The 16,282-nt window shown below is 39.9% G+C and overlaps 1 protein-coding gene across 6 annotated transcripts in view; it reads left to right on the top strand.

The window, feature by feature from the left end:
* The window catches only part of bhlha15 (basic helix-loop-helix family, member a15), a 31,772-nt gene extending 15,734 nt beyond the window's left edge, over nt 1–16,038 (top strand). The window contains exons 2-6 of one of the 6 annotated variants that reach the window (XM_047376012.1): nt 554–610; nt 1,732–2,455; nt 3,437–3,530; nt 5,062–5,236; nt 13,540–16,038. In XM_047376012.1, the coding sequence (XP_047231968.1) occupies nt 13,598–14,173 (576 nt within the window). In that variant the 5' untranslated portion in view covers nt 554–610; nt 1,732–2,455; nt 3,437–3,530; nt 5,062–5,236; nt 13,540–13,597 and the 3' untranslated portion in view covers nt 14,174–16,038. Of the gene's footprint in view, nt 1–553; nt 611–1,731; nt 2,456–2,521; nt 3,531–5,061; nt 5,237–10,969; nt 11,799–13,539 lie in introns of those variants that run through there. The other 5 variants (XM_047376010.1, XM_047376011.1, XM_047376009.1 and 2 more) reach the window with 5 other exon arrangements.
* Nucleotides 16,039–16,282: the final 244 nt, after the last annotated feature.

Raw genomic sequence — 16,282 nt, 5'->3', positions numbered from 1 at the left:
GGCATGTTCCGCATTTTCACAGAGTTGAACTACAACAGGGGTGGAGCTGTACTGGTGATTTCAGTGGACAAATTAAAATAGCTTTCAAACAGGAAATGCAGTAATAAAGAAATTAGGAAAAGGTGTTTTTATGTTAAGTATGAATAGATTTCTGCATTATGACACTAAGGCTGTGAGTTGTGTCTATTGCTTTTAACAACACAACAGTGTGTCTCTTTGTGGAGTGGTTGTTTGGAAAAGTCTTATTATCCATATTCCTCCTGACCCCTTCCACCTGCTAAACAATGAGGTGTTAATTTACATGAATGGTGCAGATTTCAGCCTCATAGCCTCCTCCTGTGTGTGTGTGTGTGTGTGTGTGTGTGTGTGTGTGTGTGTGTGTGTGTGTGTGTGTGTGTGTGTGTGTGTGTTTGTTTGTGTGTGTCCTTTTACATCCTGTTACGTCACAGCTGCTGTGAGTCAGCTCCTGTCTTCTTTCCTGAGTCACTTGTCCATTGGTTGCTTGGTTACCGCAGAGCAGTAAAACTTTCCTATTGCGTCTTTGTCTCTGCAGATGGAAGACTGCTGATATTTATTCAGGCCTGGGAGTGAAAGACCAAATAATGGACCTGTAAGTGTGCATGAGTGCATTTGTATGCAAAATGTTGAACAACTGTCAAATCTCTGTAATTTAGACAAACAAGGATTGATATTTAGTAGAAATTCACTTCAGATGAAGGCTATGTCAAATGTATGGATTATCATACTGTATCTCTTCATCAGTCAGTGCACATCTTTAGAAAGGGCTCATTTATTTTCTACAAACCTAAAATGCGCTATGGGAATACAGGTTTATTATTGCATGTTACGCTTTCTCTTATCCGTTGTCCCCATATATCCAGAACTCCTCCCCCATCAATCACAACAAACGAAATTAGACAATGTCCAGTCTATCTGCAGAATCTTGAAACATTGTTCATGTCCATCCCATTCCAAACACAAACTTAATGTGTAGTGGAAGTAATAAATATCTGAGTCAGTGAAGTGTAGAACCACCTTTTAACTGCAGTTCAAAGTCAGATCCATCAGACTGGATGGAGAGCACATGTGTGGTTTATTTCCTGCTGTGCAGAAATATGCATTTTAGATTAGTTTGTCTTTCTAAATTGCTCTCGGGAGTATGTATTTTATGCATGTTTTTTGTCTTAATTGTCTCTGTGTGGCCCTGGGATGGAAACTTGGGATATTGCTTTGTAATCTAACCCTGCTTTAAACTTCACGCCAACTTTATCTCTGACCCATCTGCTGTGTTCGTTGGTCTCCGTAATGTTGTTTGTTCTCTAAATCCTTACTGAAGGAATGTTGTTTTTTACTGAGAAAACATTGAAGACAGACTTATTAGGTGACTTTTGAAGGCAGCATGTTGCACATAATTTTATTAGGGCAAATACACACCAGTCTTCTCAGATTTGGATGTGTTACATATTTTTAAAGAACATGTTTACTTTTCCTTCCACCTCACAGGTCTGCACTGTGTGTCTGTGTGTTGGTCTATCATATAAAATCAGTCAAATAGGTTGAAGTTTGTTGCTGCAACATAAAAAAATAGAAAAGGTACAAGGGGTGTGAATATTTTTGCAGTTGACTAGGTTTAGTGAATTTTCCATCATGATCTTGTTTATTTTTCTCACACCTTGAGTAGAAAAACAAACAAACATACCTTTAGTGTGTTCTTGTGAATCATTGATGCAGGAATGAAGAGGCCCACTGGCGGATTTCCTCAGAGCAGATGACAGAGCTTGCAGGGGACCATGAAGAGGGTACCTGCATCTATGTCCTTGATTGCAATAAGTACTCAGCCCTAAACTCTTGGAGAAGCACTGAGCACACATCATATTGCCTAACTTTATCTCGTTTATACTTTCCTCACCACTTTTGTCCTCCAACAGAGCTCGTCCAACAATCATCGCTAACTTTTTTAGATCCCTTTATCAAAGGTTTTCTAAACCAGAACAACCAGACAGGACCTACTTTCCATACAAAGGACATTTTTTATTGGATTAAAAACTTTTTGAAGGAAGCAACCCAACCTCATACCTTTGTGATGGATACCTTCAACAGGTTCATCATTCTTTCTGATAATTGTATAACTATAAATAAATTATGTGGTATTTACTCCTCTCAGAATTTGAGGACATTTGTGAAATATAGAGGAAGTTCTGGTAGTGATTACAAGATGTCTGTTATAAAGCACGGCAGTGCCCAAAGATCTTCTTGTCTCGTTACGAGTTGTGAGGATACTGACAGAGATTATCTAAGCACATGCAAGCCTAAAAGTAATCAGAAATCCAGTCGAAACGATGAACATCCACGAAGACCATGGAGAAGGGATGAGACAGAGACAATGAAAATGAAAATGAAAATGAAGAAGAGTGTGTCCTTTGAAGAGGATGTCATTGTCTACCTGTTTGATCAGGTAATGATCTAGTATTATTCTTTGTTTTGTGAGTATTAGGAGTTAAATTTGACAGGGGTCTATTTAAACGTAGAGATGTCACAATCTGGAAATGCTTGTCGCTGATCTGGATTATTTATTGATGAGCATCTACCAATACCAAGACCGCACCTGATAATTCATTAAAAACAATGGCATGTAAATGATTAAAATGAATTATTTTGTGACTGTATCCAGTTTAAATCAAACATCAATGATGTTCCAGATGCAACCGTTTCTGTTTTTCTTCGAAAGAACAGATATTTTGTCCGAACAGGAGTTTCTGTTTCTTAGTTTCATGTCTAAGAGATATACCTCACTCGACAAAGCTAGTGTCCTCTATCAACACCCATGTTGCTCCTACTGCTCTCATGTAGCCTAGAGAAGTTTCCTGATGTGCTAGGCTAACGCTAGCATGTTTACCCTATTTTTATATCACTCATTGATAATTTAGTTTGCAAGTTTCAGTGCAGTTCTACTTAATCATGTTTGGACTTCAAGAAAGAGTTGTTCTCCTGGGTTATTCATTTAGTCATTTGTGTTGGACAAACTCAGGCAGCCAATACAGTTTTTCTTCTCTGTGAAAATCATTTGTAGTTTGACAAAAACACAATTTGTTAGCAAAAAACCCAGATTCAGAAGATCAACATTGTAATGTGGACAGGCTATTATACAGTTTTGCATGAAAGGTAAAAACAGGCATTAATGTTTGCAATAAAAATATGGATTTCTTGCTGGAGGTGACTGTACCTCTGCAACAGATATCAGGAGTTGAGTTTAGTCAGAGTCGGACACCAATCATTTAAAGAAGGCTGATTGAGACCAAGAATCAACGCTTTGGATCAGAGGGACACCACTGATTGTTTTTAAAGAAAAGTTTCATTCTTTGGGATTATCTTAAATTCAACAATCAGTTTCCTGTATTTTAAGTCTATCTGTTGACAATCAACTGTTCATTGTCAGGAAACACCCACCATCAAGCTGCAATCAGAACCCCGCACACCTCTGCCATTTAATTACCCCTGCCACCTGCCTGATGTTATGTCAGAAGACAACGGTAAGACTCAAAATCACCAAAGTTAAATATCAATTGCATATTTACAGATGAAACCAGACATTTACATACATGCTATAAAAATGAAACATAACTTTTTTTCTCACTTTTTGACCGTCATTCAGACTCAACCTTTACTGTCAGTCGGGTTTACCAAAATTACTTAGATTTGCTAAATTCCAGCAGAATAACTTCCTTAAAATTCAAAAGTTTTTAAACATTTTATTAGTATTTGGTAGATATGCTTTTTAATACTGCCCATCTTAAGTCAGATGTTTTTAGTATCCTTAGCTTCTCAGATAGTTTGCTTGAATGTTGACCTATTCCTCCTGAAAGACCTGGTGTTACTAAGTCAAGTTTGAAGGCTGCCTTGCACAATCCTTTTCATCTCTGCACACTAATTTTTCTACTGGACAAAAAGCTTTGTGTTAGCCTGTCCAAAACACTGACTTCATGTTCCTTTAGCCACTTGATTTCTTGGTTTATGCTTGGGGTCCATTTGGAGAACCCATTTGCACCTAAGTTTTAATTTCCTGGCAAATCTCTTGCAGTTCTCCTTTAGTATTTTCACATAATGTTCTTTCTTCATGATCCAATCTATTTTAGGAAGCGCACCAGTCTCTTCTACAGCAAAGCACCCCCACAACATGATGCAGTGGCCAAAGTGGCTAAAGATTAGGGTGTTGTTTTCAGGCTTCCAAGCTCCTCTCCTTTTATTCTGATGTAACATGAATCATTATGGCCAAACATTTCAGTTTCAGTTTCATCAGATCATAGGACATGTCTCCAAAAATTAAGGTCTTTGTCCCTGAATCCATTTGCAACCTGCAATCTGGCTTTTTATGTTGGAGTATTGGCTTCTTCCTTGCTAAGCGGCCTTTCAGTCCATGTCGATAAAGGACTCCAGCATCTTCCTAAGCACCATGTCTACAGTTTTCTTCAGATTTATTGTTAGACAGTGAGAAAATAATGATGTATCTTTTATGCAGTGTAGATGAGTATTTGGTTTAAATGTTATTTAAGACAAGGAAATTCAAGTATTGATGACAAAAAACATCCTAAATATAGGAAGCATAGGTTTTAAATAACTCTTCAAAAACAACTATTATCATGGTTTCACTAAAACGGTTGATATACTAGGTTTTAAAGTTCCTGTTTACAAATAAAATGCAAATTTAAACACTTTGTTTAAAAGACAAACGATATTATATTGTTACGAAAAACAATGTTATTATCAGTTTTTATTTTACAAAATGATCCTTAAAAAGATAATTTATCCAACCTTACTTATTAAATCAACTTCTCCCAGCCTTAAAAATAAACCATTGTAGAAAGTCTTGAATTATAATGTTAAAACTGTTCTCCTAGAGCAAGTGAAGAAGAGAGTTTATCAGTGAGTAAAATTAGAAACAAATTCCAGATTTCAGTTTCAATGGTGCATAATGTCAGAAAACTAAAATAAAAGCCTATAACAGGACAGAAACATTGAGGTTATTACACAATTACTAAGTGTGGATCTTCTTTTCGTGTTCAGACCTGCAGTGGGAGGATGACTTCTCAGCTTTGGAGTTTGTCCGACAACCTGCTAATGTTTCCCTGCAGACAAACAGCTGGACTTCTCGGACCGGTCCAGAGTGTTGCTTTCCGTCCCAAACTTGCCTGTTCCTCACCTATGTCATCGAGTCAGACCTTGAACTGTGACTTAAAATGTGAGTGGCACACAGACACACAGGCACACACACACACACAAATGCACACACACACACACACACACACACAAATGCACACACACGCACACACAAATGCACACACTGGACATCTCCCTTCAGCCAAATGCCAAGCAACAGTCACTGTGGCCTGATGTGACATCCACTGTTGTTTTTCTGTTAGATGGCCAGCCTTGTCCTAATGGAAAACTGAGTAATTGTCCAGATCTCGGCTTCTTCACCTGTGACTCCTCCCCACCTCCCTCGTCTTTTATGAGTCAGGGATTTCAACTGCCGTTTTCCCCTCTCCATGCTCCAAAGCACTCACTGTTCATGACATCACAGCCACGTAGGGCTGTGGCACAGTGCACTGAGCTTTCACTGCCGTTAGCATGACACGAGGAGGCAGCATGTGACACAGTTCAATATGATGTAGTTGCATAACAGATATTGTACCTTTCCAAACCATGAATGCCGTGCTCTATCAAACTTAGAAGCTGTTTCAGAATGAATTCCAGGCCAATCATAGTGATATAACTGCTTTGTTTTACTATAAAAATATCATGCCTGTGAAAGTCCTGATAGCTTGCCTAATCAATAAAAAAACATAAACTCTTTATTTGTCAGCCGCCGTGGCAAATCAAACAGCTCAGGCTTCAAACCTGATGCAAGCAGAAACTGAACAAACTAAAAAAGTAATAGATAATGTTTCCATAGACCAGTGTTGGAGAGGTTTGGTTGATTAGATACGGTGTACATAAAGAGGGAAGGAAACCTGGCAGGACCTGTCTGTGATCATTAGAAAACAAACATATTCCCACATTTCCATCCTAGTAGGAAACATGATACTGAACCTCACAAATGTCCAGCAAACCAGGTAAAACTAAAACCAATTCCCAATCTAATGATGATTGTAACAGGTCCTACATGTCTCTCCAATATTACTGTGTAAACAGTTGTATGTTCCCACATGTTGAGTGGTCCTAGTCCACATATCAACACCCCTGTTAGTCAGTCCACACACATACACATCATTACAGTTTGTTCAAGGAAATCCAAGCCAAAAGTTGGTGTTTGCTTCTGAGAGCTGAGAACGCCACAGCTGGGAACTCCCAAAGTCAGCCATAATTTACTTATCTTGTTTGACTCAATTCATAAAATTCATAAAATATTTTACACCTTTGGTAGTTTCCAGATTTACCGCACATCCTAAAGTGTTAAAGTAGGGAGGGTCACTTTAACACTTTTGTCTATTTTAGAAGACATCTACAACAGGAGATTTATGATTAGATTATCTGAATAATTTCATTACATGTGGAGGTATGGTCAGGTGGTTTACATACTCACCATTGGCATTTCCTTATGGCCTTTCAATTAATTATTTAAGACATTGTTTTGCAAGGTTGGATTTATTTTTTGTGCCAAAATTATTGTGGATTCACTCTAGTCTACATTTGTTCAAAATTACACAAATTGGTTCTATTAATGCATATATTACTTGAAATACACTACCTGGCCAAAATAAAAAGTAGCCACCTGGATTTAACTAAGGAAATAGGTACGAGCCTCCCATTGAATAATTACTGCATGGGCGATTATGTTTCAGCTGGCAACAAGTGCTTCTCATTCCTTAAACAACCTTGTCAAAAGACACATCCCGTGGTCATGGAAAAGATGTCAGTCTGCTTCAGAAAGGTCAAATCACTGGCACGCATCAAGCAGAGAAAACATCTAAAGAGATTGCAGAAACTACCAAAATTGGGTTAAGAACTGTCCAACGCATTATTAAAAACTGGAAGGATAGTGGGGACCCATTGTCTTCGAAGAAGAAATGTGGCCCAAAAAAAATTCTGAACGATTGCAATCGGCGATCACTTAAACGTTTGGTGAAATGAAATTGAAGAAAAACAAAAGTAGAACTCCGGGCTATGTTTAATAGAGAAAGTAAGAGCATTTCCACACGCACAATGTGAAGGGAACTCAATGGATTGGGACTGAACAGCTTTGTAGCCTTAAGAAAACCCCTAATCAGTGAGGCTAACCGGAAAAAAAGGCTTCAATTTGCTAGGGAGCATAAAGATTGGACTCTGGAGCAATGGAAGAAGGTCATATGGTCTGATGAGTCCAGATTTAACCTGTTCTAGAGTGATGGACGCATCAGGGTAAGAAGAGAGACAGGTGTTGCTGCAGTTGGTCAGGTCTGGGTTCAGCAACGGTAGGTGTTCAAAGAATGAGGTCAGCTGACTACCTGAATATACTGAATGACCAGGTTATTCCATCAATGGATCTTTTCTTCCCTGATGGCACGGGCATATTCCAAGATGACAATGCTAGGATTCATCGGGATCGAATTGTGAAAGAGTGGTTCAGGGAGCATGAGACATCATTCTCACACATGGATTGGCCACCACAGAGTCCAGACCTTAACCCCATTAAGTATCTTTGGGATGTGCTGGAGAAATGCTTTGTGCAGCGGTCAGACTCTACCATCATCAATGCAAGATCTTGTTGAAAAATGAATGCAACACTGGGTGGAAATAAATCTTGTGACATTGCAGAAGCTTATCGAAACAATGGCACAGCAAATGCTAATGGCAACAAAATATTAGAGTGTGTGACCTTTTTTTTTTTGGTATATTTGGTATATTTGGAATGTCAATCAGCAGATTTTACCTTGATCATATTTCTTTGGCATCCATCAAGAAGCTTCAGGCACAACTTTGGCTGGACATTTGACCACTTCTCTTGGCAAAATTGGTAGAACTGTCGTGTTGTGTGGGTTAGGCAAATGACCAAAATGCAGACAGGATGGTGGGATGAGCATGATGCTGATTTAATAATAAAGAAAGAAAACTTACAAGAACACCAGGAGAACATGAAGCACGGACAGAGCCACAGGTAGAACAACGAGAAATGAAACGAGCATTGCAACAGAAGGATGCAGCAGAAAACAATGAGAACCAGAGAGCTTATACACTAAGGATGATGTCGAGCAGCTGAGGCAGAAGGTTAAGAGGGAAGCTATGGAAGGGAGACTAGTTAACATAAATAAAGCTGAACTGAGAGACAAGGAAACACTAAACCCAGGGGAAAAGACAAATACTGGTCTAGAAATAAATAACTAATAAGTCATGTACTAACTGACACTAAAGAACACAGGTAAATTAATAGAACATGGCAAAAATAAGGAACATAATAACCAACAGGGAATGATGAAAACAAACACAAATTAGAACCGAAATCTAATACCTAAGGATCATAACAAGTGTTCACTGAAAATGATTTCCTGACCAGAAACCGGTGTCCACATTTCCCCAATTTAGCTAATGATCTGGGGTGGTTTAATATTCCATGCTTTTTGCACTCTATGCATCAGTAACACTGGCAGAGTGTCACTATGGGTCTTTGGGAGCTTGTGATGGAGCAAAGAGGGAGACCCAGATCCTGTTGGTTGAACTATTTACCATGATTGTTTCTCCTTTCTTAGTCTGTGCCTTACCAGCAGCCTCCACTTCGAGAGCCTCTACCTTACCTCAAGCATTCACAGGCAGTGTCATGTTTCCAAGCCTCATCTTTAGAGCCGAAACTGTCCAAGGCCGCAGACAAAGCCACCACCCACAGACTTTCTCAAGAGGTGCCTTGCCATGGCCTCACCATGATTATCATCCTCTCCTGTGCTGTCATCATCTCTGTTTTCAACACCAGAGTCAACATTTCCTCCATAAATAAATTTTCAGACTTGAACTCAAGGCACCCTCGAAAACACTTGACAACATCTTCCTTATTCTTATTATTACCATCTTTAGAATCTCCTCATCTCCTGCACTGTCAGCATCCTCCCTATCTCCTAAAGCCCAGGCTCTTCCTCAGTCTCTAGAGACCTGATCTGGTCTCAAGTCTTCAACACACTGGACTCTCCACAATTTCCCATTGCCCTGGGTTTTTCACAAGTTTACTGTACCTCGACTAAGAGGTACAGCAGTCCTGATTTACACCTGTTTCATATTCTGTTCTTGTTTTTCGTTTGGGGGCGGAAGACAACTTACTTCTTGAACTTTCTGAAGGGGTCAAGGATGACCCAACTCTTCAGCCCGCTCTGGGAGTTAAGGACAACCTATTTCTTTAGCTCCCAGAGAGACTAATTTTGAGATTTGTTTTTACATCCCTAATATGTTCACAACTGTTTGGAAGCCTCCAGTGTTTTGTTTGATGGGTGTAGCTGTCTGAGACATAGACTGAGACACTGTATACGCACACAGGGTGGGGTCTTGTTAATCAAAAGGGGCCTTGCCCTAAAGTAAAGTTTGAATGCCAAGGAAAATCCAAACAGTATAGTGTAGGTGTTGGATGACAAAATATCTAAACTGTGTTAGTTTCCTGTTTTGCTAAAATCACGTACAGTGTTCTTTTGTCTTTGTTCCATTTAAATTTCAGATCATCAGTCAGTCATTTTCTACCGCTTATTCCATAGTGGGTCACGGGGGAGCTGGTGCCTATCTCCAGCAGTCTATGGGCAGGAGGCAGGGTACACCCTGGACAGATTGCCAGTCCATCGCAGGGCAACACACAAACAACCACACACACACCTAAGGAAAATTTAGAGTGCCCAATTAACCTAACAGGCATGTCTTTGGACTGTGGGAGGAAGCCAGAGTACCCGGTGAGAACCCACGCATGCACAGGGAGAACATGCAAACTCCATGCAGAAAGACCCCCAGCCAGGAATCGAACCCAGGACCTTCTTGCTGCAAGGCAACAGTGCTACCAACTGCGCCACCGTGCAGCCCCCCATTTAAATTCAAAGTTTTTATTTTTTTATCTGTGTGTGCTGTTGCTGATGCAACCACACATGCATACTGCTGGGCATTGTTTAAATACATGCCCAATGTATCTTGCAGAACTGACACCTCACAGTTTTAGCTGTGTTTTGTCTGCACTAGAGGGACGAGGTTATAATTCTAACAGCCAAAACCTGCCAGCAGGTAAAGCAGACCATGCTTGATTAACTCAGAAAACACATCCCTGAGTGGAAGGGGGTCAGATTAGTGATTACCAAAAATGACAAAACTGATGGTGTGCAAAACATTTGGGAAGGCAAATGCTGTGTATAGTTTATATAAGATCTTCCCCTGGGCTTTCATGTGTAGTCTGGAAGACTGTATTCAAATAAAACAGTGGAAGGCGATAAACCACAATGGAAATGATGACTGCTTGGCCCAACTAGCCTCACTGCTTCTGAAAAGCTGAGCTCGGCTCTGCTCCTGTAGGATTTCATGTACACTTGCATGTTTTTTAAAGTGATGTGTGTTACTTTTTGGAGTAATTGAACTAATATAAACACTGGTATTTAAAATTATGTTTTACAATTATAAATTTTATATGAACAATTCAATAGAAAATAAAATCTTGCACATTTTGCTCTAGAACTATTTGTTTTTAGTTTCTATTAGAAGCATTATAGAAATCAGTGAGTGCAGCATTAATACTAATTTGAATGCTCATTTTTTATATTCGTTTTGCTATCTGTTAGAAAACTTTATTCAACTGAGATAAAATCAACCCTCATTAAAGCAAGATTGCACCTGTGCATGTTATTATATTTCTTGTGTGCATCAACCACTACTTTCGCTTAAAACAATCGCAAAGCCGGGAGAATTATGAGTCCATTCCTGACAGTTTGCCCCAACATGTGTGCACCTGCATCATCTCCATCATTCCAGTCGACAACAAATAGAAAAAGTTAAAAAAATAAAGTCCCATTCCCCGGCAGTCAGAAAGAGAGAGGTTTGGGGTCTCCTAAACCGTTAAATGGAATCCACACAGAAAACCGTATGCTCATTATACAAGTGGTGTATACTGCATGGACACCAATCAGATGGAAAACATTCAAACAGGAATATGAACATAAGGGTACCAGCAGAAGTTCCAAAAACAGTCATTGCCTTATTTGTCATCCATAAGAGTATGCATCATGGCTTGGGGGTCATCAGAGTCAAATTTTGTCTCAAACACGTAGGGCTGATCCCCTCACGAATCAAATGTAACTCAGATACTTCGGAATCTATGACAGAGGTCATCCTTCCACCATATTTATGCCAGCTAAATTATTTACCGTTGTACCTCTTGTGATGTCATCAACTAAAAAACACACAAGTAGGAATTAGGATTTTTTTCATCTTTAGACCTTTTAAAAGCCTGCTGTGGGAATCAACATTCTTTACCCAGCTGTGTTTTCACTATCAGTGCACATTTTTGAGTGAATATAAATACAGTAGTAATTGGTATCTTTAAACCCAGCCGATGTGCAGCAGCAGTTAGAAGGTCGTTGTTATGCAGTGACGCTCCAACAGCAGCAGTCGGCTGGGGCAGCTTTTTGGCCGACTGTTGTGAGTCTTCTGGCTCTCTGATTGGCTGAGCAGCGCGACGTGTACATCAGTCAGCAACAGGTAGCGCACATGTGGCAGTTATCTCCGCAGCGCAGTGACGCTCCGCAGTGTTCTCCGCTGTTTTACTGAATATTTGCTGCTTGTTTCTGAACGGAGTCCTTTTCAACAGACACGTCGCGGTAAGTCTTCTCAGTCCACTCTGCGCTTTGTGATCCACTTCCACGGCCGTTTGGGAGCTTATGGACTTTCTGTGAACTGATGGCTGAAATAGGCTCCATGTCGCTGGCAGCTCTGCCGTTAGGTGATTACAACTGAGGTTAGGCAAATAAGAAGCTACACAGTGATGGACAGATACCCAGGGTTACACTGGGCAACGTTTTTATTGTACTACCCAATCTATGTAAAACACAAACTCCCGTCCAATACTCCACCAGGCCCTCAGCAGAAGTTACCTTTTCAAAGCTTTTCTGAGTTCTGGACAAAAATAAGCAGACTGGATTGGCTTCATTTGCTCTTTGTTTGGGAGGTAAATAGTGAATTTTGGTGTCTGGTAAATTTTGTTTAGCTGTTTTGAATAATTTGTTGAAGTTAAAGAGAAAAGTGACTAAATAATATCCAACAGTAATACAGTAATTGATATATTTTCAATGTGTGGCAATGTGTTATCATAACTCAGAAGAAATGTAGCATGTCACGTTATATGTTAAAAAAGATCATTTCTTTTTATTGCTTTCAGTTTTGAGGGGGCAAACTTGATGTCTCATAAGCAACAATGTAAAATTTGACAAAAGTTATGTTTTGCTTGACTAAAGTGGTTTTAAATACAAATCTATTTAAATAACAATGAATGTTTTCCTCAGTATGTGTAAAATTAGGCTCTGTCAGGCACCCAGGTCAACAGGGGGTCCTCAGTAGCCACAAACGTTTTGTACCTCAGTGTTGGCTGCTCCCTCTGGTTTTGTGAGCACAACCTTGAAACTGACATTATCTCAGAAGCGACGGGATAAAAGGTGCAACATCATGAGGTTTTCACACCGTCAGATCAGATACAGGAGCATGCAGAGCAGTTTTAAACTACTATTGGGTAAACCAATTTGGGGTTCAATTAATCAGTCAGTCAGTTAGCAGCAACTTTCATATAATTCTGGGGAACACATATTAAAAGTTTTTTTTAAAAGGGCCTCAAATAGGATCCAGTAATAAACTGGAAAAGAAAAAGAATTCTAAAAAATTACAATTATATTGTAATTAAATCTAAAACCAATGAAAGAAACGAGTGAAATTGCATTGAAAATGAATAGAATGGATTAATAATTAAAAACATATAAAAATTGGGTAAAGAAACCAGATGAGATAAACTTATCTTGGAAGATAACTTTAGGAAAAAAGAAAGAAAGAAATGCTTTTCCTAAAATAATGTTACAAGGAATATGAACACTATACAACTTAGAAGGAAAAGTTATAAATGAAGTGAAAACATATATGTATTGGCAGCACTGTACATTTTTAGGTTTTTATTGTCGACTCTTATTGCTGATGGGAGAAAGGATCTTCTGAAGCGTTCCTTCCTGCTGCTGCGGCTGCTACAGAGCACCTGCAGAGGGGTTGAGAGGGGCTGCTCATAATGGATGTTAGTTTAGTCAACATTCTCCTTCCCCCTGTGCATAGACTGCATAAACTGTAAATGCATTAGCAAACACTGTTAAAATATTAAAACTTGAACATTTATAATGATTCTGAAACTCAAAATTACTGTTAAAATGTGCCTAAGAATAAAATATATCTTTTTTAAATCTTTAAAAACACTGAATTAAAAAGAAGTTCAGAGCCCGGTCAGCCATCCCCAGGTCTTCAGGGACCTGATCCCGGAGGCAAGGACCAAATTAATGTGTTTCCTAATGTTTCTGTCTGTGCATCCAGGATTGTTTAAGTTGGGAGACTCGTTATTGGAGACTGAGAGGTCAGAGGAAGCAGCAGAATGAAGTCCAAAGGGAAGGCTGTGAGACCCTCCAGGAGGCCCTGGTCTGACCCGGAGCCAGAGAATGAACCGGACACAGAGCCTGGCTCCAGTGAGCAGGAAGGTTCAGAGGCCTCGGTCCAGATCGGTGGCTCCTGGAGAGGCTCTCTGAGGAGTGGGAACGGGAGGCGCCGACAGGGAGGAGGAGCAGGGGGAGGAGGTGGGCGGCGACGCAGGATGCATGGCTCCAGCACCAAGGAGCGCAGTATCCGGAGGCTGGAGAGCAACGAGCGGGAACGCCAGCGCATGCACAAACTTAACAATGCCTTTCAGGCGCTGCGCGAAGCCATCCCACACGTGAAGATGGACAAGAAGCTGTCCAAGATCGAGACTCTGACTCTGGCTAAGAACTATATCAAAGCTTTGACCACCATCATCCTAGACATGTCGGGGGCCTGCCTTCCCACTGAGGGAGCTCACTCAGAGGCCAGCACTGCCAGGCTGCTGCAGTGCTACCAGCAGCACCTGGAGGAGGATGGGGAGGATGGGCTCACTCAGTACCTCAACCACATGCAGAGCTTTGGCCAGGAAAGCTAACAGACTGGGACTGTAAAGTGGTTTGAGGACCAGGAGACACCTACCTAATTATGTGCCCCATACCAACTGACTGCTGGCCCACAGTGACTTGCAAAAGTTTTCATACCTCATAAACTCTTTCACATTTTCTCACGTTACAACCACAAAATGTAGTGCATTTCATTGGGATTTGTGACAGACCAACCCGAAGCAGTGTGTAATTTAGAGGATGAATGAAAATGTTACATGGTTTTCATCAGTATTTAAAAGTAGAAGACAAAAAATATGGATTAAATATTTATTCAGCCCTATTTACTCCTAAATAAACTCCAATTTCCTTCAGAAATGACCTAATTAGCAGCAACAGCCCATCTGTGGATAATTTAACCTCGGTATAAATGCAGCTGCTCTGTAAAGGCCTCAGAGGTTTGTTAGAGAACATTGGTTAATAAACTGCATCATAAAGACCAAGGAAAACAGCAGATACAGAGGCTACAAAATCCCAAACTCTGAACATCTCACCAAGCTCTGACAGGCAATCCCTCGTGCGAAAAACGAAGAAATCTGCACACAAATCTATCAAAAAAGGCCATAAGAAGTCCTGTTTGCAGGAGACGCATCAAACCTTGAGAAGTGCCTTGAGACGACATGTGTTGTGAATTGGCGCTATATAAATAAACTGAATTGAAAACTGAATTCAAACATGTAGAAGAAGATACTCTTGTTGGTCTACACACTAAACACCAAGTATGACAAAAAACTAACACTGCACAACATCCTAAACACATACTTCCACATTGAAACTTGCTGGTGGCTGCATGATGCGGTGGGGATGCTTTTCTTAGGAAGGGTCAAAGAAGCCAATCAGAGTTGATGGGGAAATTCATGGAACTAAATGCAGGGCGATCCCGACAGAAAACCTGTTACAGACTGCAGATGACTTAAGACTGGGGCAGAGGTTAACCTTTAATCAGGGCAGTGACCCCAAACCTTCAACCAAAACTTCAATGGAATAGCTCAGATCAAGGTATATGGATCCATTAGAATGGACCAATCAAAGTCCGGGCACAAGCTAAATTTGCAATCGGTGACAAGACTTGAAAACTGACTTTCACGGATGTTTAATCTCCTTTTGAGCTAATTTGCAAAGAAAAATTACAATTAATTTGTTGATTTACAAAGCTGTTAGGTTCGTCAAACGATTGATTCAATAGGCTGATTCAAACACGTTTCAGGTCTTTATTTGTAAGAAATGTTGAAAACCATGTATCATTGGAACGTTTTCACATTCTAATGAAATGCACGAACGTTTGTGGTTGTAAAGTGATAACGTGGAAATGTTCAAGGGATGAGGATAGTTTTGCAATGCAACCATAATCCTATAAAACATGCTTGAACATGATGAGGTGGGTGGTGTAGAAGATGCTCATCCTTAAAGCCATATAGTTTGAAACATTCATAAAGCAGATAAAAAGACTGCAGTGAACACCAGTGTAAAATGTGAAATGCTTGTAGAAAAGAGGCCTGTCCCTTTTGCAAACCCTTTTTCTTTTGTTGTCCAAAGGACCTTGTTCTCTTTTGCACTATCTTGTGATCTCCCTATGTGTTTTGTTAGGAAACTTGCTGACTGTAGCCTCTGGTCATAACTGTCACATTCAGGAAGGTCTGAATATTCTAATGTTGCAAGAGACCACATGTGATCATAGTAATCAATTACAACTAAACTGAGAAGGCATTTGCATCGTCTTCTGCATCATAAGCTGATTGGCTCTTTAAAGTGTGTTTGTTCTTTTTTCCTACTGCGTTTTCACTCATTCCAAAGGTTTTGTAAAAATATGAAGACTATTTGAATAGTTGCAATCAATAAAACCATTTATTTATTGACACTAACTTTTTTATTTTGTGCGATGCACAACTGGATCATGTTACACAAGATAACGGCCACATATCAGCACACGATCAGCATTTACAAACGCATCAGCAGAGTCAGACAGTCAGTTGTTATGCAAGTCTAGTTAAAGCAACATTTTATAAATGTCCAAACTCATCTAAGTCCTTAGCAATAGAAACACTTCCCCATCTTAATACATCTTTACAACATTCACAATGCTAGCTATATTTATATATACA

Source organism: Girardinichthys multiradiatus, chromosome 10 (genome assembly GCF_021462225.1).
Source record: "Girardinichthys multiradiatus isolate DD_20200921_A chromosome 10, DD_fGirMul_XY1, whole genome shotgun sequence".
In the NCBI taxonomy this organism is placed as follows: Eukaryota; Metazoa; Chordata; class Actinopteri; order Cyprinodontiformes; family Goodeidae; genus Girardinichthys; species Girardinichthys multiradiatus.
Note: the sequence above shows the minus strand (reverse complement) of the source record. Positions and strands in the feature narration are given on the sequence as shown.